General features: G+C 39.8%; 3 protein-coding genes across 4 annotated transcripts; 1 reads left to right on the top strand and 2 right to left on the bottom strand.

Moving 5' to 3' along the window:
* Positions 1-378: 378 nt before the first annotated feature.
* Positions 379-6,370, top strand: mettl21cb (methyltransferase 21C, AARS1 lysine b). Its single transcript, XM_053328267.1, has 5 exons — positions 379-384; positions 4,073-4,202; positions 4,398-4,561; positions 4,643-4,760; positions 5,973-6,370. Exons 1-5 carry the CDS (start codon positions 379-381, stop codon positions 6,368-6,370), a joined length of 816 nt encoding a protein of 271 aa, XP_053184242.1.
* Positions 6,371-7,353: 983 nt separating this feature from the next.
* On the bottom strand, positions 7,354-11,587 carry LOC128367764 (rhodopsin kinase GRK1-like). Its single transcript, XM_053328411.1, has 7 exons — positions 10,892-11,587; positions 10,164-10,291; positions 9,255-9,412; positions 8,362-8,445; positions 8,122-8,246; positions 7,828-8,029; positions 7,354-7,649 (listed from the first exon to the last, which is right to left on the bottom strand). Exons 1-7 carry the CDS (start codon positions 11,585-11,587, stop codon positions 7,354-7,356), a joined length of 1,689 nt encoding a protein of 562 aa, XP_053184386.1.
* Positions 11,588-14,330: 2,743 nt separating this feature from the next.
* On the bottom strand, positions 14,331-24,713 carry tfdp1a (transcription factor Dp-1, a). Of its 2 annotated transcripts, none has more exons than XM_053328415.1 (12): positions 24,599-24,713; positions 22,484-22,569; positions 22,194-22,260; positions 21,879-21,997; positions 19,652-19,773; positions 19,319-19,484; positions 19,016-19,162; positions 18,858-18,926; positions 18,102-18,253; positions 16,865-17,031; positions 14,934-15,012; positions 14,331-14,843 (listed from the first exon to the last, which is right to left on the bottom strand). In XM_053328415.1, exons 2-12 carry the CDS (start codon positions 22,493-22,495, stop codon positions 14,705-14,707), a joined length of 1,239 nt encoding a protein of 412 aa, XP_053184390.1. In that variant the 5' UTR covers positions 22,496-22,569; positions 24,599-24,713; the 3' UTR covers positions 14,331-14,704. The 2 variants fall into 2 exon arrangements, with proteins under 2 accessions (XP_053184390.1, XP_053184389.1); XM_053328414.1 differs by lacking the exon at positions 24,599-24,713 and adding an exon at positions 23,383-23,418.
* Positions 24,714-25,824: the final 1,111 nt, after the last annotated feature.

The raw sequence follows: 25,824 nt of genomic DNA, 5'->3' as shown, positions 1-25,824 counted from the left end.
CCTCACTCAACCCACAGAGTCCAGACAATCTGGCTTTTTTTGCAGGATCAGGGAACAGTTGCTCTGTCTATGAGAGTGATTTGTTCTAGTGCCAAAAACTCTTTCATGACTCAGAATTTAGATTTCATGTTCATGTCTGCTGCATTGTTGGCTGGATGCTTGATTATGTTCTCCTGTCTGTGTGGCATTAAGATCCATTGAATTCCAATCCTAACCTAGCCTTTAAATTATAGCAGCTTAACACCCATCAACTAATGTATTCACACTCAGCACCTTGCACATCCGACTACTGTAAAGCTTGCTCGGTCTCACATGTTGCTGTGTGTGACTGTGACTCATTTTCCACTGGCTGACACAACCTTTTGCTGACCTTTGGACATGGAGGTGAGGATTACCAACCCTAAGGTGATGACTGGCAGCTCTTTATCCTTCTTTTATAATTGCTGACTGCTCCACACATACATCTACCACCATTATATATTCACTATTATGAATATTCAGCTTTTAGAAATAGATTATTTGACTTGTAAGCCTTGCAGACTTTCCATTGTTCGCCTACCAGGAAAAGTGACTTTTGCTGGATTTAAGAGATGACAGTTGCATGTGGATTTCCAGTTCCTCATTTCTATTCCTGGATGAGATAGCTTTGCTGCATATTGCATGGGTACAAAACAAAATTATATTTTTAGACCCAGCACATTACCAAATCTTGTTAGTCATCATCTCTAAATTTGGTTTGCAGACAGTGATTTTTCATAAAGATACCCATGGGTATCAGTCTGCAAACTTTTCATGTAAGAAATTAATAAAAACCAGAGTCATCTTGGCAAAGCATATATATCATTCATCATGTAGTGACTGAGAATTGAAATGGAGCAGGCTGGATTACGAGCGTCCTGCTGTTCTGTTGTGAGGAAAATCCCCTAATACCTTGACTGGTTATTATAGTTGCTGTTTAGATGAGAGTGACTCAGTGGTTCTGCTTGTCATCTGTCAGTTCAAGTCATTTTCTTGCCTCATGCAGCACAACCAGTTGTTTCCTGGCTCCTGTGTGTAGGAGCACTGAGGCTGTGAATCCTCCCCACTGAGCCCTGCACAAGTCAGGCTTACCATCACTTAGTACAGTGCATACCTCTGTTTGTAAACAACGTTTACATCACAGCCTTTTATAGTGCAGATACATACCAGCACTGATCTCTGAGCTACATTCACAAAGTATGTGTTCTTCACAATGCTGTGACAAGAAATATCAGAAAAACAAGAATATATAGACTTTCAAAAAGAAGGAAGAGAGTAACATTTACCTTTCAGATGAGCTGACAGTTATTTATACATCAAGTTGTAATCCTTAAGAGTTGGTCCTGTTCGTTTGACTACACTTACCACTACCAATAAGAATGTGATCAGATATTTTTTAAATAATTATTTAGAGAACACAGTATTTCAGTGATCGCGCAAGATTTCGACAATGTGCTTTGTGCGGGACAATGTTTACAGCTTTAGCAGTAGCAGCAGAGTAAAAGGTAGGTGTTATTTTAATAAACTCCTGGTGTACTTACACACTATTCAATGCATTGCTTTATGAGTAAAGACCCTATTTGTACTAGTGTAGAAGTTTGATAACAATCCAGGCATTATTAGTGGGGTAATTTACCAGATACACTTTTGGTTCCATTAGCGCCTGTACTAAGCCATTCGGCTGATGGCTCTAACTCCACTAATTTGCGACCAAATGAAAAAAAAGGGCCGAGGCGGTGTTTAGATAGACGTAATGATGCATATGGCGCTAGGTCGAAATTACGCCGAACCATCGCTTTAAGTAGATTTCCAGTTCACATATACAAGATATAAGACCTCCTCTAAAGAAGACACAGCTGATAACTACTTTTTAAACTACTACAACTCACCTGTCCTGTGTAGCTCTGTTTATGGTTTGTTTGTTTGTTTTTAATGATTCAATTACTTTGAAATGAAAGCTTTTTCTGTTCTTCTTTTGTGGCTGATTGGATATCAATCTTGAGTCCAGAGTATTTATGCACAACACAGTCAGTAAGAGGTCGAGCATGCAGGATAAGAAATGGCACATGTCAGGGGGATGAGGGAAGGATAAGTGCTTCATAAAGGTATTAATGTTGGAGGTGTCAGTTCCAGGTCAGGCCTGGGTAAATGCTTTCCTCTCTTTCCTGCTGATTGGATCACGAATTAACACTATTCTCCATAGAGCATGCCAGGTGGCACACATTCATAACAGACTTCATACAGATATGTAAATATGTCGTGGCACAGTGCACAGCTTGAATACATTTTGTTGTGAAATTGGCCAGGATGAGAGGGGGAATAATGTAAAGCTTACAGTAGATGCCTGACAGAGGAAATTCATTTTTATCATTGTTATATATAATTCTACACATATGCTGTACACATTGACAACCAAGGCTTGATGTTAAAGTGTTGGGAGGCTGGGAGGGGTTAGGGTTACACATCTCTCTCTCAGACATAAATCTATTTTTCTATCTCTGTCTGTCAGCTCTGGCTGTCAGAGACCCCTGCCTAATTCAGGGGTGTGTCACAGATGATGCTGCTTTTATAAACATAAGAACACAGCAGGGAAAAGTACAGTCACGAACAAGAAACAGGAATAACAGGGATCCTTCATACAGGTATGTTGAATACATTCTGCAGGGCAACATGCTAAAAGGTATATGGGATGAATACATTTCCTGTAAATTAAATTAGTGGTAAATCAGTCAAATCAGTGCAACAGTACTTTGATGTAGGCCTACTACATGTGTTGTTGTTTTTTTAATAACTGCTTTTAAATTACATCAAACAGTGTCATGCATCCTTGTATATGAATCCATCAGAATATGATGTTCCTATGAGATAAATAGTATGCAGCAAATGGATGTATCTGTATGTAACTTGTTGACCTGCAAGTTTAACCCATTCAATTCAATTCAATTCAATTCAATTCAATTCAATAAGAGAACAACTGTCTGTCTCAACCTCCCCTGTCCAACAGTAACTACATATAAGGTTTTCTTTTGTTTGCCATGATTTTTTGTCTCATCCTTTTTTGTGGTCAGCAGGCAGTAGAGCGATATTCTGTCAACTCTTAATCTCTTTTTAGGACCGGATATTTTAATCTACTTTGGCATTTAGTTTCTTCTTTTCAGTGTCCCACATAGATTTATTTATATTATGTTATAATTTGGTGGACTCTTATTGGGTCTGAGGGGGGGCAGTTAGACTCAGCACTAGCTGACATAGAGGACTCTTTTCTGGGCTCAGCTCTTGGGTTTGGAGGGCTTTGGAATGGGGGGCAATTGGAGGGAGGGAGGGATGGAGGGAGAGAGGGAGGGAGGTGATTAAAAATTTGACTGAATGATCTCTAATCAACAGTGTGTATCTGCCTCTCTCTCTCTCCTCTATCTTTTTTTTTTTTTTTTTTTTTTTGCGTACATGTAAAATGTATCTCCAGATGTTTTCATGTAAAGATTCTGTTGCAGCTATGATTACTTATTCTGGGCTCCATTGGTAGCCAGATGGACAGATGGGACTGAATCCATTCCAACTTTTACTGAGCTTAAAATAAGTCTCTAACACACCAATTATTATAAAAGCACACTAAAAATAAACACAACCTTAAGCAAGTAAATCAACAATGATGCAAATGCTCATGGCAATATAAATACAGGGAAAAAATTGTGTCATCAACACTAACTGCACAAAAAGTGCAATGAATGCAGTTTGTGGGGCATTAAATTATTTTTGACACAGACATAATTATACTAGTTAAAATGTAGTAAGTTTGTAGAGTTTTTGAGTTATAAATATTTCTTTATTATATTTTGAGCCGTACAGTAGGTAAAACAAATTTTGTATATACATGTCTAAACTTTTAGAAACTTAATACATTTTTCATAGCCTGTTGTGTTTTAAAAAAGAATAGACTTGTACTCTCAATTGAGCTTTAATTTTTGATGTCTTAAAACATGATCAATGATCATGATCATGAGCATAAACTGCAGCTATACTGCAATGATAAAAACATTCACTTTGATTTCTACAGTATTTACTTCTCATGGAGCGATCCACAGTCTGCAAACATGTCCGACAGAAGCATTCTGGAAAAGAGAGCAAGAATATTGATGACACTCCAAATGGGAAACAACAGATGGAGCAGAGAACCAAAGATGAGGGTAAATTTGGACTAAACATTTGTGTCATTTTAAAGTTAGTCAATTCCAAAGTTCAAACTGCACCTGTTGATCCTTCACCATCTAGTTCTTGTGTTGCAGAAGTTGAACATGATCCAGATTTTATCCCAAAGTAGATTTGTTACTCTAGTCAGTGCTTTAAGTCTGCAGAATGGTAACAATATTCCTCCTTGACAGTGTTAACAGACCACAGAGTGATGGCAGGTGAAGCTTTAGGCAGGAGTAACATCTGGGAGCCAAGTGTTTACTATGCATTGGGAAAGGAGTCCTTCTTTTTTGCTGGTCATAACATCAGCATCCGGGAGTCTATGGATACTTATGGCGCTCTGATCTGGCCTGGGGTATGTCTTGCCATGATGATGTGGAAAATGCAGTGAATGCCCCAGTTGTTACAGATGTGATAATGACAATTTGTTTTGCAGGCCATAGCTTTGTGCCAGTTCTTGGAGAACAACCAGCAGCAAGTGAACCTGATGGACAAGGCCGTGCTGGAGATTGGGGCTGGGACTGGCTTGCTCTCAATAGTGGCAAGTCTACTTGGTAAAGTTTATTACAATAATTAATATATTTGCACCTCAAATAATACGTATTCTACGTCCTCTGTAATCACATGTGTGGTGGACAAAATCATTGTTTCATAAGTCACCAGTAAGTCTTGTCAGTGCAAATATGTCATAACAAGTAGTTACCAAATATAGATGCAAAAACCAGCAATAAAAGATGGTTGCATATCAAGATTCATATCAAATTATTGTTCATAATGACTTAAAAAGAAATAGAAAATAGAATTAGCTTCTTTACTCAGAGATGCTTTATCTTGTGGAGAACATTGACATTTTAGCCTGGTGCTAGAACTCAAGGAAATATCAGGGGGTCACTAAAAACACTGGGATGTATTGTCTGGGGACCATGACTATCCACACACACCAACTTTCTTGCATTGCAAACAGGTCACCCGACCTACATTATTCATACAGTAGAAACATACTGTATGTGTTCATTTATTCCCCATGAAATAGAAAACCTTTTCATGCAAAGGAAATCAATGCAAGATCCCTTTTACAGTAACTCATTCCTCTCTTTTCCCTTTGTCCTTTCGTCTCTTTCAATAAATTACTTCTGCAAAGTTACAATCATTCACTTGCTGACCTTCCAAACAGCTCTAGAGTTTAAACACTGGCCTGAATGTTTCTCTGTCTCTATTTATGCTGTGATGTAACTCCTTTAAAAGGTCAAAAATGTATTGTTTCATATATTTTTAACTTCCTGAAATAGCTGGGTACTGTAGTTTTTAACAAATGCCAAAGGGCTGTAAATTGAATATTTGGTGGGGACTATTTTCAGTTGCAGATTAATATACATTAGCCGCATTCTTTGTGGTAGCAGGAGAGTGTAAGTGGGGATGATTCAAAGTAAACTACAGTGCCCACATCACTTGCAATGAAGCAACTAGTCAGCCAGTGCAACACTGTGGTTCATGTTTTTAATAGTTTTTAGTCTCACTGGCCAAGCTTATTACTACATGAAGTTTTAGTCCTTTCATGGGATGTATCGGCATTAAGAAAATATAAATTATCATCCAACTATTTAGAGTTTAAATGCCTGTGTTATATTGCATGAGTTGCAGTGTTAGCATACATCAGATTGAGCCATCTCACAAAGATGAGTTTAGTGCTAGTTCTCATCTTATAACCTACAGCACTGAGTAAGAGAATGGTCTGCGTCTATCATTCAGTCTCTACTCTTTTCCAGGTGCCAGGGTGACAGCTACTGACCTGCCAGACATCTTGTCTAATCTGACTTTTAACCTTCTGCAAAATACCAAGGGCCGTGCTCACTACACCCCCCAGGTGGCTGCCCTCACCTGGGGTCAGGACCTGGAACGAGACTTCCCCTACCCTTCCTACCAGTATGACTATGTGTTCGCAGCAGATGTGGTCTATCACCACAACTGCCTTGAGGGACTGCTGGAAACTATGCGCCACTTTTGCCGACCAGGAAGTCGAACAACACTGCTGTGGGCCAACAAAGTTCGGTTCCAGTCTGATCTGAGGTTCACAGAGTGCTTTCAGAGCAGCTTTAACAGCACACTGGTCTTTGAGCTCCCACAGCAGGAGGTGAGGATATACAAGGCCACCGCAAAGGACTGACACAGGAGTTTCAGGAGGGGGAATTTGCTGACAAGTTGATGGTTTTGTGACATTCAACACAAAAAAAAAAAAAAAAATCTTGTTGCTGAATTAAATCAAATCAATACATTAAAACATCAGGTTTTGTTCCATGTTTACATGATATTCTTAGACACTGCAATCTCCCTTGTTAAGCAAAAAGCAGAAATGAGGTTCCTGACTCACATTTCCATTTCAATAAGCTATTTTATTTGCCAGTACTTTTCCATACATTTGATATTTCTGAATTATCTTTTGATCAACATTTTGTTTTTGTAAATTGATTTGCCATTTACACTTTTCTTACATTCATATTTGTCTGTAACCTACATAAACCTCTATCAAAGGTGCTCTGCTCTTGGCTATTCGTGCAAAGAGTCAATTATTGCTTATTAATGCTTTCCAAAAGCATGCAACTTTGCATTTCTGATCTCTCAGCTTTTGGTAATCCAACAGCAGCGTTTAATTTAACTGTACATGATAAAAACTAAGAAAACAAAGGAAACAATAGCATTTTCCATCAAATGGCATACATACACCCTATAGGCCCACTTATAGGATAGAGGGAAATAAACAGTTTAAATCAAAAAGCCTGACAATAATTCAGCACATGTACATACCAAGAGAAAGGGGAGCAGGACAAAGGAAAAGATGAAGACAGTGTGAGGAAGGGATAGTGATTTTAGGGCATAAAATATAAGAAGAAGAAATTGTTTGTTTTGTTTTTAACACCTACAGTACATCTATGCTTAAGTCCATTCAAGGTCGAATATCCACCATCCTTGTTGTTTCCTGTGCCCACCAAGAAATTTTTAGAGTCTCAAACTGTTGTAATTCTGCAATCAGAAAGTTCAGAAGAGACTGTCTGTCTGTCCTGAGTATTTGTGTCTTCATGCTGCATGTTCTTAAGAACCAAGAGTCTGTACACTGTGTGGTTGATTTGCTTTCAAGGTGTCTCAATGACTCTATGATATGCAGCAGGTCGATGACTTTGGTGGCGGTTGCTCTAGTATGGACTCCCTGCGAAGGTCGTTGGGCAAGGTACCATCAGGACCCCAAACATTAAGCTCTCCATAAATGCCCATGTCGATCATCTCTTCTTGCCAGGGGATTGCAATGTTGCCTGAGGCAAACTCATCAAAAAAGGTCTTGTCTGGATCATCTATAGCCACTCCCTTCACCGAGGAAAAAGCCCCAACATCATCCAGACTTTTAGCATACACCACTTTAGGGTCAGGTACAAAAGGAGGAGGTAGGATACCTGGAGAGGTGAGATGCAGAAATTAGAAATCACATCAAAGCGTTGGAGGGTTGAAGCAATTTTCAGGGTTTGAATGAATCAAAGACAAAGCACTAAATTATGGCAAGACATATTTAAAAGGTATAGATGTGATACACAACCCTGGACAGGATAAGAAAGAATAGTAAAGAGATTGTACCTGCATTCAGTTTCCTCCAGTTGATGTCACTGAAAAAGGGGTGCGCTCTGAGATCATCACAGGTCCCATCCTTAAAACCGATCCTCTTGTCCATCTCTTTAGCTAGCAGCCCATCACAGAGGTTCTTTGCATTCTCACTGAAATTGTCTTCATAGGTCGGCACCCGTGTCAGCATGCGCTCTTTCATTTCCTCACGGTCAACCTGACCAGAAGACAAACAACTTTGTGTTTATTTCACAAAGTTAGCCACTTGTGCACTGGGTAAATAGGAGACATCGATGAAATACAACTAACCTTCTCCCCCCTCTCTCTGAAAGGGTTCCTAGCAGCCATGAACTCAAACAATGTCACCCCCAGAGTAAAGTAGTCAACACAGTAGTCATACTTCTCCCCTTTCAGCATCTCAGGAGGCATGTACCCTGCAAGAACCAAAGTGAAACAATGGTAAAAGAAAATTCTGATTTAGTGACGTGAAACAGTTAATTAAATATGAAATTGCTTATTTACTACTAGGTAGATACAGATGAGACGTACCAGGTGTTCCAGCATAGCCTTTGGTCAACGTTTTGCCTTCTTTTAGCTCCACAGCAAGACCCAGGTCAGATATACGAACATTTCCTGGTCAATGACATGAAGACATCTTAATCAGCTATTTTTGACTGATAGCATGCATCTATAAACATGAACATCTGTCCCTGACTGAGTGACTGAGTGAGTGAGTTACTGACTGACTGATGAAACTACACCAGTGTAACTTCATGAAGCTACACGGTAAATTGCCTCAGTCAGGTGGTCTTATGTTTTTTTTGCCAACTGCATTCCACAATGACCTATCCTACTGCCTCTGGCTGACTAGTACTCCTTGCCTTCATTGGTTGGGTTTAACCATGAGGAGTGAGATGGTTAGGGTTAGGGTGAGGGTGAGGGTCAGAGCCAATCAGAGACAGAGTAAAGGTGGCTATTCACAAAATGCAGGTGAGGGTGGAAAATAACACCACCACGTAGGTCCATCTGCAGAACTTCTATATGACACACCCACTTCACAGACCCACCATCTTACATTGGTTGGCTTGATTGGATTTAGGTATGGGGAGTGAGATGGAATTATTAACTCATTATCAAGCTGTTGACACGATTCAGCTGTTTGATAACGAGTTGATCATTAGAATCAGGTGTGTTAGAGTGGGGAGATAACCAAAACATACAGGCAGTAGCTCTCCAGGAGCAGGGTTGGTGGTTAGAATATCATGGAGTTGTGTCATGTAGTGTGCAAGGCTGCAGACAGATCCATCTCAGTGCTGTATCCATTGTTTAAAATGAGAAGCCTTCTAACATTTCATACACAGTCCAGTCATACACTAGGTGACATAGTCTTGTTTACATGTACACAAAGGAATTATTTTGCAGCCGTAACTAATGAGTTTTACCGTCATTATCTAACAGCACATTTTCTGGTTTGAGATCTCTGTAGATGATTCTTTTCTGGTGAAGATGCTCCAGGCCTTGGATGATCTGAGCAATGTAAAAACAGGCTCTGGCCTCACTAAAGCCTGGATTGTTCTCATCCACCAGGTAGATATGGTACCTTTTAGGGAAGAGAGAACAGATGTGTCATGTATTAATTGCTTCATGTCACTAAATCAGTACTTTCTTTTACCATTAATGTGATCTGCATACATGTTTATACATGTAAGTCTTGCATGCTCATTTTGGTTACTAGAATAATGGTATTAGCTGTGAATATGAGCAAAATAACATGCACACATTACAAACAGATTAAGAAATACAGGGATTTTTGGGTAGACCAATATGATTTAAAGCATAAAGTATTTTTGTTAATCTGTAGTCTGATTGTCATTAATGCTCTTGAATGAGTCATACAGACCTTTTATCTTATGATCTCAATTCTCTTCTAGCCCTCAATGCAAACAATAGTGTGACTATGGTTGTTGAGAATAACCATTTAAATGTTTGTAAAAGCCAGTTTTGCTAATTGCATTATGTGTGATCCATCCCATTGCAATCCCACTGAAATTAGGGGATGAATCATGACACATTTGGGTGATTGTTAAATAAATCTCCTATTGGTATCATAGGTGACTTTGGTTGAAATTACAACATCCCTTTTACATCAGTTTTTTGGGGTTGAAGGCACTCCTTCTGTCTACAGTGTAGATGTTGACCAAATATTTCAGAAAGGGAAGTATGCCAATTACTTGTGTAAATAAAGTAACAATAGAGTAAATTGTGCGTGGGGAGCATGTGCTACAATAGATCCCTCAATGAGTGCATCTGTTTGTGCTTTGAGACAAGAATTTTTCAGAATGTGAAGTTACTTGAGATCTCCTCCATTCATGATGGTCATGACCAGACAAAGCTCGTCCTTTGTCTGGAAAGCGTACGCCAATGACACAATGAAGCGACTGTGAACCTTCGCAAGAATCCTCTTCTCCACCATCGCCCCCTACAGGACAAAATAAAGAAAGACTATTCTGAAAAATAATACTTTGAAGAAAAAAAAAACAAACAAGTGAAACTATGAGGACTTTTGCTGAATGTAGGTGAAGAAAAATATGCAGTGTGTTAGAAAACAGGTGAAAGTATTTTTAAAAAGATGACCTCAGACAAGTCAAGGGCAAGATGCAACTGTGCCAAGGAGTTCCATTCAGAAGAGCTTTTCACTAAAGCTCCCAGTAATCACTCTATCCCTGTCTCAGTGTTTAATACTGCAAGCTAAAGCCAAATGAGACAGAGGCAGGGACAAATATGATTAGCACCTGTTCACTACAGGGCACTTTCTCTGGAACATAAAACCAGCAAAAACACATTTATTGATCAAAGCACTGCATGAATCATAGTTAAAAGATTGTGTTTCCCTGCAATCCTATTAAAGAAAATGCAACAATATTGAACTCAAAGTCAAAATCAAAGTTTCAAAGAAAAGCATTTCTGATCATGCAAACAATTCCACTGAAATAACACTATTTACCTACTTTTTTTACTGAAATCATGAGATACACTGAAAAAAGTAGTCTGCACTTCATTTGGACAGTTATTCTCTCACCTCAAAGCCTTTCCTCTTCTTCAGCCTCTTCTTGTTGAGTTTCTTACAGGCATAAAGTTTCCCAGTGGCTTTCATCTGACAGGCCGACACCTCCCCAAACCCACCTTTCCCGAGCACACGGAAGTCTAGGAACCAGTCATCATCCATGGGCTGCATCTCAAGCCACTTCCACTGTAGGTACCTCTTCAAGTACATGCTCTCCACGAAGAAAGTGTAGGGGGCCTCTCGTAGATAGTTCAGTGTTGTAGTTGAAGCTGCATTGAACAAGTCATCCCCTGCAGCCTCCTGGTTTTCCTTCACTTTGGCTATGATGTCCTCAGGAAGGAATGGGCAGTAGTGTTTGGCAGAGGAGTCCATATAACGCTGGACAATCTTTGAGGCCTTGTTTACCCGATCAGAATCCTCTGCCAGGTCATAGCTCTCGATGTCTTTCCACAACTTGCAAGCTGGGACATAATCTTTATTTGCAGTCAGGAACTCCCTAAAGAGACGTTTGCCGATCGGCTGCTCAACACAGACTGTGTCAAAGGTCAAATCCAGGGTATCCTTCAGGTCCTCGCACACAGTGATGTGAGGCAGTTTGAGGCGAGAATGGTACTTCTTATCCCGAGCTGCTGCACTAGAGCCATCAATGCTTCCACGAGCATTGATGTACGCAGAATTTGCTACCACAGTGGTAAGTCCTCCGATATCCATGTTGAGGGCAAATGACTGTTAGGCAATGCAGAGGGGACACATCGCAAAGAGAGAACAGAGTGAGAGGATAAAAGCTGCAAACTACTTTGCAAGAGTGAGGCAGCTGAAGGGAGAAAAGAGGGTGGGAGACCACGAGACAGAGAGGGTAACAGATCACAGAGTGGTGACAGAGGGAGCATGAGAGAGAAATGAGGTCTTGAGGCTGGTGTCAGAACACACTTTGAGCACCGTAACACCCTCATTCACACGGGTGCACAGAACGCCCCCGCCTCCTCACACACACATACACACACACCTGACTCAACACCTTTCAGTAATCCATTAACACCCTAATGCCCCAGACAAGTGTGCGAGCACATACTAGAACAGAACAACACAGGCAATGTATGCAGCCGGGGTCTCACCAGTCAATAAACTTGTAAATCACAATTACTGAACATTAAAAGATAAGTAACAGTTTGAAAAAGCTGCATTGTTTGTGATTAACTGGGAGAGACTGATTCAATTACGATACAACAGACGTGTTTATATTTACATAACGCATATTAAAGCCCTGTTTATCTACTCTGTCTAGTGGCAGTTGTTAAAATATGCTAGCCATCTTTTTAGAAAATAAGAGGCTATCTGACATACACTAACACGTTATGCTGCCATATGATTTACTTTCTAGTAAAGGCCACAATAATGTCAGACACTGGAAAAACTTCCTGATAATTAGAGCCTAGTGCCTGCAACGCATGTTTTATTTTGGTCCTTACTGGCTCTCCATGTCAAAAACATTTGGGCACACCTGATAAACAACCCGAGTTTCAATGTCAGGAAGTACCCTTGAAAATCCATGACAATATTAAAATGAAATGATTAAGCATAAAACTACCACAGCATAATGTGAGGCCCAGAGGCATGGTGAGTGAAGGACATAATAAATACATAGTGACAGTTATGGACATTATTTCCCTCACCTCCTGGTTTTCCTCAAGTCTTCCTGAGTTTCTTAGAAGCATCTAGTTTTTCTCTGGCTTTCCTGATGCGCAGCCACCTCCCATAACTCACCTCATCCCCAAGTTTAGGAACCAATCTGCACCCACTCTCAAATCAGTTGGGCCTCTTAAAGGGGCACTCTGCCCATTTTAAGTGGTTTCCTTGTCATAGTAGTAGTCACTGGGCCTGTAAATACAGTTGTAAAATATCTTCTATAGTTGTTCATCAAGTCAAGAAAATTAGTTTGAGATCAGAGACTACAAATGTATAACAAACTGCATTGCCAACTGGGAACACGTTTTAAAGATGTGGGCACATACATCAAGGAAGGTCTAATTACTTCCCCCTGTCCCAGACTCAAACTCATTATGCCTCTCTGTTAAGATGCTTATTCTGCAATTGGTCTAATGTTCATGAAAAATCAATACGTTTCTCTTAAAAATTATGATTTTTTTGCATTGTGGGAAATGTGGGATCAAGTGTCTTCAACCCATACTAACCAAAAGTCAGGATGTCTCCACTTCAGCTGCTCTTCAAGACTCCTAATCTTATGGAGTGAAGCAAAACTACATTTTTGGAGAATCCAGAATCCACCACCAGTCAACGGACTGAGGCACACAGCAAGAGCTGCAATCATTAAATGAGTAGCCGATTAAACAAGAAAAGACATTTAATTAACTATGTTGATTATCAGCAAAAGCACTTCAAGTTTGCCAACTGGGGCTTCTTGAATTTGAAGCTTTTCTGCAACATACTAAAACTCTAAATCTTTAGATTTTGGACTGCAACATTTGATGGGCATCTTTCACTATTTTCTGACATTTTATAAACAAAATGATTAATCGATGAACCAACCAGATTAACCAATAATAAAAGTTAATTGTTGCAGCTGTTAAGTTTTAGAAAAAGCCTGACGTTGGGTGGTTGACATGAAAAATAAAGATCCAACGTCCAATTCGGGCCTGCCAGCTCCTCTAGTCTGAAATATGTGAATTATTCATTGTGTTTGATACACTCGTTTCAGCAACAAACTCACATAAACTATAAATACAAACTTTTAAAACAATCTATATTTAATTTGAAAACTTATATTAGATTACAGAAAAAGGTATTTGGAAGAGTCAGTACATGTGTTGCTCAGTTTTAAAAGGGAGATCTTTGAAGGGAGTACACAAAGACCTATACAACCACACATTTGTTACATCAATAATTTTGGAAGGTCTAGTATCTTTACCACTGGCCTCTAAAGGATACTATAAGCTACAATCGTCAATAGGAGTCATATACGTAATTAACAAAGCTTATTTACCTATCAGGAGCCTGGGTTATGAAAGTCTTTACCTTGCTGGTGCCGTTTCTTTTTTGTAAACACTACCAAGGCGTTACAGGGCGGTGATCGAGAATTCCTCAACTCCAGAATACAAAAAAAAAAAAAAAAAAAAAAACCAACAAAAAAACAAAACTAGCAAACAAGATCAGAAAAGCAGCTGCCTACAGAACAGAAGGAAGCCAGCCCAACATAATGAGGGATAAACTATTTCAAATTATTGCCCAGAACACACAACAAAAAAGTATCAACACATGTGATGGAGCCCCATCCCAAGATGCCATGGCAACTGTATTAGGCCATTCAGAATTCATGGTGGTGTACAAACAGCATGTTCAAGCAGACACTTTGGCCATCTTGGAACATTTGATCATCATCGTCATGTCTGTCATATGTAATTGCAAAATAATAGGAATAACTATTCAAACAAGTACATTATACATTCTCCAACAGCAGTAGGTTTTATAGAGTTTTTTTTCTTTAGTGGGATGGCTTATTGAAAAGTGAATTAGACATACAAAGACTTCAGCTTTGAGGTCAGGCCACAGACTACAGTTCCCTTGGACGACACCTCCCCCAGAGCTGCGGTGCAGGTGCACGTGATTCAGGAGCAGAAAAAAAAAACTGGGGGGAACATACACCCCAGTTCTCTCAATATTCATCTACACCCCTGAGAAAAGCCAGACAGAAATACAGGCATGGGAAACAGGGGAAAAGGTTGAAGTAGCACACACAAAAGGGGGACTAAATTCCCATGGTGAAGGTGGTTTGAAGGACTGTGCTTGTTGGAGTGGCGAGGCGTAGACAGGCTAATCTTCATCGTCGTTCTCGTCGTACTCATCCTCGTCATCCTCATCCCCCATGTAAGACACTGGAGTCTCCACGCGAGACCCACTATAGTGAGAGTCATTTGAGCTGGAGGCCATGGTGCCATCGGTGCAACCATCACTACAGAAGAAGAGGAGGGGTGAAGTTTATCATTTAGTTAAGAAGTTGTGTTGGACGAGCTAATGACAGATAGAAGGAAAGGCTTCTCACCTGCTTGCGGGGTAACGTGCTCCATTAGCAGAGGATCCTCCAGTGATGTAGACGTTACTTATGGGACCCTTTGCCATCTCTAGAAAGAAAGATTACATTACCATAATAAAATACAGTTGGTGATTTCTGAATGTATTACTCTTTTCCCATTTACTCTATTCTTCTGTAGTCGCATCACCTTTAACAAATCATGCATCACCTGTTGCACGTATAGCTCATTACTGTGGGTGTGTGAAGCTAGTGAGTAATTTTTTTTCTTCTGTTTTAATTTTTTTTATCTTTTAGTACTATATAATTATTAAAATGTCATTTTAAACAATAAAGCGTACTGTTAAGATGCAAAATATGTATCATTGGTTAGGTAAATGACTGTACTGTGGAGTAGCAGAAGTAGTACTTTATTTGCATAAAGTTACATTTTTTAAATTTTCAATCCTGAATTTTTCAGGTCCCTGGTCATTCCTGTACTCCCTGAGATCACATGAACAATACTAGTCCTCAATTACAATTGCTTTTAGCTCTATAATGTGGCCAGTTGCTTCATGTAATGCTACTTCTTCATTCTCATATCAGACTGGGGGCAGACTGGATGCTACCGCGACTCAGTATCATCTTTTGAGATACAAAATGGTATTACAAAACAGGACGGACCAGGGCTATTCTTACTGGGGATTTCCACTGGGTCCGTCAGCGGCGCGGAACGGCTGTGCTACGGTTTAGCTCCGTCCTCTGCCCAGCGTCAACTCACACCGGGAGCGTTACAGCAGCGGACCGGAGCATGCTCTGGTAGAGAAAGCTGCCTTTTAAAATGAAGTTGCACTGTTAATACAGTAATTACGGCAGCCCAATCAAATCCAAACGAGTGCCTTTAGTCTACAGTAATTACTGTAGTAGCAGCACAACTAAACTGCCTTATTTTGTTAACTTGCTCAATTTTGGTTGATTTGTTAATTTTCTTTGATTTTTGTGCTTATCCCATCTGTCAGTAGGCTACGTAGCTAGATGGAGTCTTTATCTGTCTGTTTTATTCATGTTTGTTGCTGAAATACGATCGGGAGGCTGCACGGGTTGTTTTATTTTGAAAAACGGACGTTTTATTATGCCGATTCAGTGTCGGACTTCCTGTCTGGTGCAATCTGCTCTGTTGAGCTTGTCGCGAGTTGGAAACGGCTCCGTCAAAAATAGAAATGCTACCTACTGATAGCGCTGTGGCGCGAGAGCCGCTGCTGGGACGTTGCTGACACGCTGCTAAAACGTTCCCGGTGGAGACACTCTCATTGATTATAGTGGTGCCTATCAGCTCCGGTGGCCGCGGTGCAGCTGTAACGCGCCGCTGATGGACCCAGTGGAAATTGGGCTTTACATCATTCTTACATTCACCTTTAACTAAATAACAAAGACATTAGAAAATTCTACGTTTCCAGTTAGTCTCTTTAAAACCTGTAATTTTGATGTATGAGTTCAGAACACTTGTTTGCTTTGAATTACAAGACATAAGCAGACTGAGTGAGTGCCAGAAACCATTTTGCCAATTTTTATGCAGTTGAGATGCCCGCCACAGCGCTGTACAAGAGACGGCTACCACACAAAGAGTAACAGGTATTGTTTACCTTGGACGGGTAGAATATTGATTCAATGTGACAAACATCTTTCACATGCAGTCCCTGACCTAACCAGTTCTAACAATCTACATAACTCCTTAGCTGTAAAAAAAGATATATCCTGTTTTTCCAGGTACTTTGGCTGAACTTCCTGTAGCTGCTCTACAATAAAAGCTTCCAGTGATTGGCCAATGAAAGGCACTTTATTTGAAGCAGGACCAGGGAGTATCTGGTTTAAATCAACAGTAGATTAACAGTAGCTGCCTTGCTGACATTTATGTAATATGACTGAATATGAGCTCTAGGTAAACTAAGGGCTGCAACACTCACCTATAACGTAGGGCTCCAGGGCTTTGGGCACCAGGCTACGTGCAACCTTCAGATCCTCTGGAGAACACTTTCCCACCTCCAAACCACAAGCCATGCCCATACGTTTCAGAACCTCGATGTCATCATGGATCTCAAACATGCTGTCAAAATTGAACAAATACTCGAACCTGCGAATGACAGAAAGAATAGGAAATATAGTGTGAATAATCTCATAGAACAAAACCTGAATTTCCCAATCTCACGTTTAAGCAGTCAATACATTCATAATGTTTTAAGGAGAAGCACTTAAGTGTGTTATAATCTCACAACTCTCCTGTAAGCATCATCAGTGCTTACACTGGAGGACTGTTCCCACATTTGTTTTTGAGTATTGACGGTGAGAGATGTGAAATACTGAGGACATGTCATGAGTTAGAATGTATAATTGAAATAATTGTATTTGACCCAAAATGACATGTTGAATTCAATATACTTTGATAAATGTGATCCATCATCAGCTGACTGAGAAGAAAATTAACTACTTTAAACTGAGTTATTCTGAAACCACTCAAATACTTACAAGTAGTTTACAACAGCATCTTTCTAAATTATGAAGCAAAAGTTTTAAAAGGCAACAACTGAATCCTTAAGTTCTCACTAATCATTGTAGTGCATTGACTGAAACTGAATGGTTATGCTTTAATTTCTTGCTGCAATTATTCATGTTCAGCAAATCGACTGAGGAGCTGAAGTGTATGTTTTTGTTGCATATTACCCTATGACAGTTTACATATGCTCTCACTTATGCTAATGGCACTGACCCTGGTTTTAATACATTTTTATGAGCTCATACAATCAAAAAGGCATCCAATAACAACAGCAAACTTGCTGCCACTTTTTTATCCTATTCATAAGGTGCCACATTCTGGGCATTAAATTCAGTTGCCAAACAACTACGTACTGAACAGTCATCTTTTCAAAATTCTGCATCTCTATCTTTAACCTGTTCAACCTTCAGCCTAACTTGCCTTACAAATTACTTTTAGGTTAATTGCTAAAGACTGGAAAATTATACCAGCGTATAAATAATCCATTCTAACCAAATTTAATTCATTCTGATTATTGTACCCTACAACAACTTTCACAAGTGCCCATGGCAGCATTCTTTTTTGCTTAATTTAGGATCAGCAAGTTTGACAGTAGATTCACAACTTTTTGTTTACAGTGCTGAAAACCGAAGGCTAGCAGAATCATATACTTGTCATTGGAAATGCTGCAGTCGATGACAGTTTTCTTGCTGGTGTTGACAATAATGAAGGGAAGGTGGATGATGGAGTTGGGAGGCGGAGGTCTGTTTGCCTGCTGCTCTGTCTGTCTGTTCCGCTGAACCAGGTTCTTAAAAGCTATTTGCTGTAAAGACAAAAGAAAGATGTAAACTTTGATAGAGGTACAGAAATATTAATTTTGGATTGTCAGCACACTCAATATAGCAAAATTATTTCAGCTACTCTCTGCAACATGCATTAGTAAGGCTTAAGCTGGATTTATGCTTCTGTGTCAGGTGTTACTGCGGTACCACTATAGATGACTGTAAGAAACTGGTTTATAGTTGAAGGTAGAATTGGGATGGGATGATGTAGCACCAGCATAACAATAAAATAATGAGTTGTACATTATCCTACTGCATTGCACAATTAATATATAGTTATAATATAATATAATAGTTTGAATTATTCTGTAATCTTTGTGATATGGATTGCGATAGGATGGTCACCATGTCTCACTAAAGGACTGTTATGCAGTCCTCAATAGTCAAAGTAATGATGTTTACATTCTTTGACTCACTATGATTAAGACCAACAAACTGCTCTTGGTATGTATGCATGGCCACTCTCTGGAGGCAGCACATGTCAAATGAAGCAAACTTACAACATATCTGGGGAGGCTACGCGTGCAGACTCCTCCGTTGCACTGTAACCCCCCCCGTTAAAACAAACACTCGATTCATTCCCACCTGTAGTATGAGTTCCTGAAGCTGTGACTGTTTCTGCTTAATCCTCTCCAGTCGCCGTTGTCTCTCCACCTACAATTGGTATAATGGAACAATGATTAAGAGTGATAACAAAGGTAATATAAATAAACAAATGTGTTAACAATTTTCACTGTTTGTACCTCTAGATTTTGGCACTCCTGTGCTGAGTTGGTGGGCAGACCAATCCACTTGATCTCTTTCTTCTCTTTAGAGATAATGTTCATGGCCATGAGCACATTAAGTGCATCGTACACACGCCGCCGAATGTTCTTCTGGTCATACACGTGCTAAAATTTTACATTTAAAATATTACCAAAAACGAATAGGTTGTTAAAAGACAACTGTAAAATCTAGCACTATATATGCCCCATTTTCCAAATATTTCTGTTGGGTGTTTATGCTTGCATCATTCTGAGAAAATGTCATGCGGCTGCAGCACTCACCGAGTCATTGGGTGACATGTGGTTGTCTGTAGAGCTGAATTCTGCGACCAGTTCATCTGCCACTTCATTGTAGGTGGTTACTCCTTTCTTCTGGACTTTCTCACACACTTTCATGGAGAAATGCCTCAAGCCCTTCCCATTCTTTTCCCCTTTCTTACCACGTTTTCTGCAAACAATGCAGACCCCGTCTACATAACTCACTTTTCACATCAATTACAATGGTATAGTAAGTCATCAATACTAATCCATTACTTGCTTTATATGATATTAATGTGACACATACAACAAACACTCAAAAATAACATTCCATAAGCTTATAAAATTAGGACTTACCCTGATGACCAAGGAGAGGCATCAGATGGTTGACTCTGAGTGAGGAACTGGGAACTGGGTGTATGTGGACTGTTTACCAATATGGTGTTGGATACCGTAGGCCTCTGAGGTGTTCCAATTACCTTTAAAAGACAAAGCAAATGAGGAGAAATAATATAATATTCTGCACTGGCACTCATCTTGTGAGACTATCGACATTACAAAATGATGTATGTTTATTTTTTCTAAAAAAATACATGTTTTACTTTAAAAAATAAGTGACATCGAGATGGAAACTAAGGACAGGGGCTTTGGTCATCCACTACTGAGCTCTTTTCCAGTTTTGACTGGTGATGTTAAGTGATAAGGAGAGGTCATTGGGGATGTGCACACCAAAGAATGTGTGCTTTTGACCCTCTCCGCTACAAAAACTGTTGATGTGCACTTGAGTGCATCTGCCTCGTGTCTTCCTGAAGTCCAGGTCTGACAAATAGATTGTACTCTTCTATGCCCAACTTTCCATGGTGGTGGTCTGCAGCACAGGGGCCCCTCAGGGTCCTCTTCACCCTGTATACAGCAGACTGTTACTCCACAGACAGTTGTCACCTCCAGAAGTTCTCTGATGACACTGCCATTGTGGGATGTGTGTCAGAGGGGAACGACTGTGAGTACAGGAAGGTCATCATGGACTTTGTCGACTGGTGTGAGCAGAACCACCTACAAGTCAACGCCAGCAAGACAAGGGATATGGTGGTTGACTTCCACCGAAAACCCTCAAAAATTGCACCGGTGAACATCCAGGGACTTGACATCGAGAGAGTGAGGACATACCAGTACCCGAGTGTACACTTAAACAGAAATCTGTACTGGTCAGACAACACTGACTCCATTTACAAGAAGGGTCAGTGTCGTTTACACCTGCTGAGGAGGCTGGCATCGTTTGGTGTGTGTAGACCACTGCTGAGATCCTTCTTCGACTCTGTGGTGGCATCAGTGGTCTCATATGCAGTGGTGTGTTGGGTAGGGGGATGTTCTGAGCGAGACAAGAACAGACTCAACAGACTGATTAAAAGAGCGAGCTCAGTCTGAGGCTGCCCCCTGGACCTTATAGAGGCGGTGGGAGAGAGGACGGTTTTAGCCAAACTGTCCTCCATCACGGACAACACCTCTCACCCTCTGCATCTGACTGTGAGGGCCTTAAGCAGCTCCTTCAGTGACAGACTAATACACCCCAAGTGTAAGAAGGAGCGCTTCCGCAGGTCATTCATTTCAAATGCAGTCAGACTGTACAATGCTGCACTATGGTTGCACATTAGGGTCCTTTTTATTTAGTTTATCGTTTTTATTGTATGCATGTATGTATGTATGTATATTATAATTGCATTTTAGGGTCATTTTATTTAGTTTTTAATTTTATTGTTGTATACATTTGTTTTTTTTTCTATATCACTATTTTTTGAGCTTCTGTAACAATGAATTTTCCCCACTGTAGGATAAATAAATTTATCCTTAAATGTATCCTTATCCTTAATCTAAAGCCTGAATTGATACACAAGGTAGGATGATTGTTTAGTCCCTTGAATTTGTTTGACCGTTTGTTGAATAGTTGTGTGAAAATTATTTCATTTAATTTATGAAACAACTAATTTGCTTTTAATTTGTATTATTAACATCACAAATAACACCCAACATATTTTAATTGTGCTGCAAAAATAGCCAAAGACAATTGTTTAAATAAAGTTTTCATGAGGGTATTGTGTGTATTGTATGCCAGAATGTTTTATTGAATAATAAGTTATTGGTCATTAATGCAGATGATTATCAGTGAATGAATAGATTAAAATTTGCACCCATAGTCATAATGTGATATATTTAGGAGATACATTATCAATTCCTTCACTAAGGTGATATCTAAGCTGATTCCCATTATGTATACATTCCATGTATATAATGGGATGATGGATGTAATCCTGCTGACTGTAGAGTTGATAAGCTTAGGATCAACTGCCTCCACCTACCCTCCACTCGGTCACCTCACAATGATAATGGAGGGGCTTACACAACAGTAAGACACAGAGAAACTCAGCAAGCAAATCTATACACAAATGCATCTGCAGGTCACTGACAATTAAGAGAGCTGATGTTTTATATTTGAGAGGTTCTAAACTCGCAAACAAATGTGGTTAGGAAAACACAGATGTCAGACAATATAAGATACAATGTGGTAGTTGAGTGGACCATCACTCACCATGTGTGGCACATGCATGTGTGCAGCAACGTTCACATTGGAGGGCCCAAGGGTTTTGGGTAGTAGCTGTTTGGCCACAGGGGCAGCTGTTGGCTGGACAGTAACCAAAGACAGGACACCTAATAGAAGACATGAGACCAGTAATGAGAAGAGCTCTTGATTGAATCTCCATTGCCCCCTATTGTCCACCTTCAAGCACACAAGTCTACACCTAAACAAACATTCCTCTGGGTAACTGGCTATCAATTAAAGTAACCTGTATGTAATATCAACAAAATACTATGCAGTATAAAAAGGCATTTACTAATAACTTACCTTTACTGGGGCTCAGATTCTGATCGATGAAAACCTTCAGCTCTCCATTAGTTTCAATCAGACCAGCCTATTAAGAACAAGAACAACATCAAAACATTATAGACATTACCTGAGGTCACTTAAACAAAGAAAGTACACAAGTAAAAAACATGAGGCTGTAAGGAAGATCTAAAACACATATTGGCAACTTAACAAATATGCTTTCATCTAATGTCAGCTACAGTGCCAACAAGGTGGCACACAAAATAAACAATTATTTTCCAGTTAAAATCATTGATATGGTTACTTACATCTTTAGCCATGATCCCAAAGGACCGGGGGAGTTGAGCTTCAGTTTAAAAAAGAAAATTCTCTTCTACTTGTCACTATTCAGACCCTTGAACACAGAGAGATGGCAAATTATTAAATATTGACAGCAGCACATTAAGTTGGATGCAAAAATCTTTTCTTTTTTTTTTCAAATTATTCCCTGAGCTTAAGTATATTTGACTCTGTTTCTAGTTTGAATTTGGTCTAAACTTATGTCTTAAGTGAGGCCCATCTAAACTGATGGCCAGCACACTGTACAAAGCTGCATCACAAACGTTAGCTTGACTTGCCGGGTACTCTTCTTACAAGTCAAAACTGACGCAAAATTTATCTTGGACGATCAATCTCTTTCTTGTGAGCCTTTGAGGTGCATCTCTGAATGCACTGTGGATGCAGAAAAACATATTAACCCATCCCTTGGTGCACACAACTTTTACTACGCTAAGGCCTACTTCAGGTACCGAGCACGTCCGGAGGAGAGGCATTGTCGAACTTCTGCTACAGGTCACGCAAACATGCTAACTTTATCAAACCCACGCAAAACTATAAATGTGTGAAAAGTAATAGCACCGTATGGTTACATACATACAAGCTGCACGCAACAGTTACAGCATCCATTTCAAGCGACGATAGCAATGAACAATCTTTTGTTGGCTGCAGCTAGCTAACTGTTAGCACCAACACTTAGATTGAGGCTTGCTGAGCATTAGCAAGCTAGTTCGCTAATGCACGTTTTGAAAAGGATTCCATAGAATATTTAAGCCATTATTTGTTCCCTATTGCAAATTTCCAGCCAAAGTTGACTGAGGGTTAACGTTTGAGAGACGTGTGTGCATTTCGCACGATGGGAGAAGTTAATGTAGAGATTATGTGCACTTACGAGTGCACTATCCTGCTTCTTCGACGGCTGTTGTTGTTGGCATTTGAGAATGGAGGAAGAGGAGGTCTAAATCCATACCAAACAGGAAACAAACTAACCAATGTCGAACTACTTTTCAACTATTCTGTACCTAATTTCAGCGCTAAATATTTCACTGCGGTTGAGTATATTACTTGTGAGTTTGTTTTCCTTTCAGTTTGTCTGTAGGCGGTTTACAGTGAAGTATAGGAAGGGTTTGCCTGTTGGTATGGATGCTGTGTGTAAAGTGCTCATTTTCCATTGAATGGCACATAATGACTGACTCATTAAACACATGTAAAGCCAGTAATAAAATAGTAACAAGTGAATCATTTCATTAATACCGTATGGACGGTAATATATCTAATATCCACAGCCCCAAACAATTCGCCACAACTTCTGAGATTAGACTAGTTGTTTAAGTGCTTATTGCCCTTGTTGTCAAATACTTGTCACCACCGTACCAGCCGGCAGCACAGATAACTGTGTTTTTGTTTTGTGGCAAAAGTTACGTTCAGAGACCTATAAAACCTTATTATAAATATATAAGGGCACTTAAATAGCCAATTAGTGAAACGCATTTTCTTCAAATAAAATAAAACTCTTAGGACTAATGGCTGAGTTCATTAAGGCTATTTTATTGCTACGTTTCAAGTGTGTTTTGTTTACCTTTGAACATGGTGAACGTTTGTTTTTATGGCGTTCCATAACACCACTGTTGGTGTAAGTTACGTTCTAGAACATGTATCTTTACATTCAAATCAGGCCGATAACCGTCGAGTTAGACTAATCACAGAGGTAAGTTAACGACTTGTCTGAAGCTAAAGTAAACCTAACAGAGTGTACAGTGACGTCTGGTAAAACTGGTGTTAGCACTGCTAGTTTAGCAATGCGGACTAGTTATTTTAGCAGCGGGCTAACTCGCGTTTATGGTTGAAAAGACGGGACCACCGGCGCTTTGTTAGCCAAGTGGCGTCACGTTAGCTCGTAGCTAGCGGACAAGCTAAAGCCACAGCTGTCACCGACAACACTGCCGGAGTTAACCTAGCTGCTGTTTTACCGTGGTTAGCGTTGTGTATATTGACCAGTTAAATATATTTCAAGACCTACGTTAAACACAGTAATTCGTAAAAACATGTCAATAACTGTGTTGCGGCTGCAGAGATAAGCGAGCCACGACTGGATAAATACCGCTTACCGGTGCACTTCACAAGTTAGCAAGTTGTGTGTTAGCCTTTTCTATCCACTCTCAGCTAGCCTCGCTGCAGCAGCGCGTCTCACAATCTGATCTTGGCGGTGTCTCGCTTTAGCGGCGTCTGATTGGCCAGCATCGGTTTCTTCTTCTTCCTCTTCTTCTTGTATTACGGCGGTGAGTGTACAGCTTATTGTTGCATTACCGCCACCTTCTGAGCGTGGATCAGACAATAGACAACCTATTGTAACAAAAAAACATCCTTTCATTCACTCTCTTACACACACACACACACCCATCCTAAACTACATTTTATCCTGCATATTTTACAACACTTAGTCCTACCATAAAATTCCTATCCATGTCAGTCACCATAGCACTCTATCCCCGCCAATTCATCTTATTGTACATATATATATATATATATATATATATATACAGTCAAGCCCGAAATTATTCATACCCCTGGCAAATTTTGACTTAAAGCTACTTTAAGTCAAAATTTAACTTTAAGTTGTTTCTTTGACCGGAAATGACACAGGCGTCTTCCAGAAGACAATAAGACAATGTACAAGAGGCATCATTGTGGGAAAAAAAATATTTGTCAGTCATGTTTGACATTTGAACAAAAAGTGGCATGTCAAAAAAAGTCAAAAATTTGCCAGGGGTATGAATAATTTCGGGCTTGACTGTATATATTTATATGAATAACATAAGAGAGCTACCAGTACCCTGACCTGTGTTCTCTCAACCATGCTCCAAATTCCTGCACCCCTAATTCCCTCAGACTAGTCCTCATCATCTCTCTCTCTGTGTCCCATACCCCCTACACCTCAGTATATGCTTCACTCACTCCTCTTCCTGACATCGCTCACACACACACACACACACTCACAAACCTAGTCTACTGTAAGTGTTTCATTTAGTGCACAGTGCTCCAACATTAATCTTGTCAACACAGTTTGCTCTCTCCTGTGTACACTGCCTACTCTAGTGTTCGGACAACATCAATGAGACGAAAGCAAAGCAGTCAAAGTAGTTTGTGTCCACAACCTACACCTCTTGGTATAGCCACCAGGTTTTAGGTTGCATATACTGCCGCTTAGATTGATAAATCCATATTTTTCATTAACCATGTTAATCTTAAAGTGGCACTTCAAGACAGCTCTGACTGCAAGTAAGTGAGGATTTTAATAGAGTCTCCTCACTTCATCTCTCAGCTACATTTAGTG

Source organism: Scomber japonicus, chromosome 11 (genome assembly GCF_027409825.1).
Source record: "Scomber japonicus isolate fScoJap1 chromosome 11, fScoJap1.pri, whole genome shotgun sequence".
Taxonomy (NCBI): Eukaryota; Metazoa; Chordata; class Actinopteri; order Scombriformes; family Scombridae; genus Scomber; species Scomber japonicus.
The sequence above is the reverse complement of the archived record's forward strand: the minus strand, read 5'-3'. Positions and strand labels throughout refer to the sequence as shown.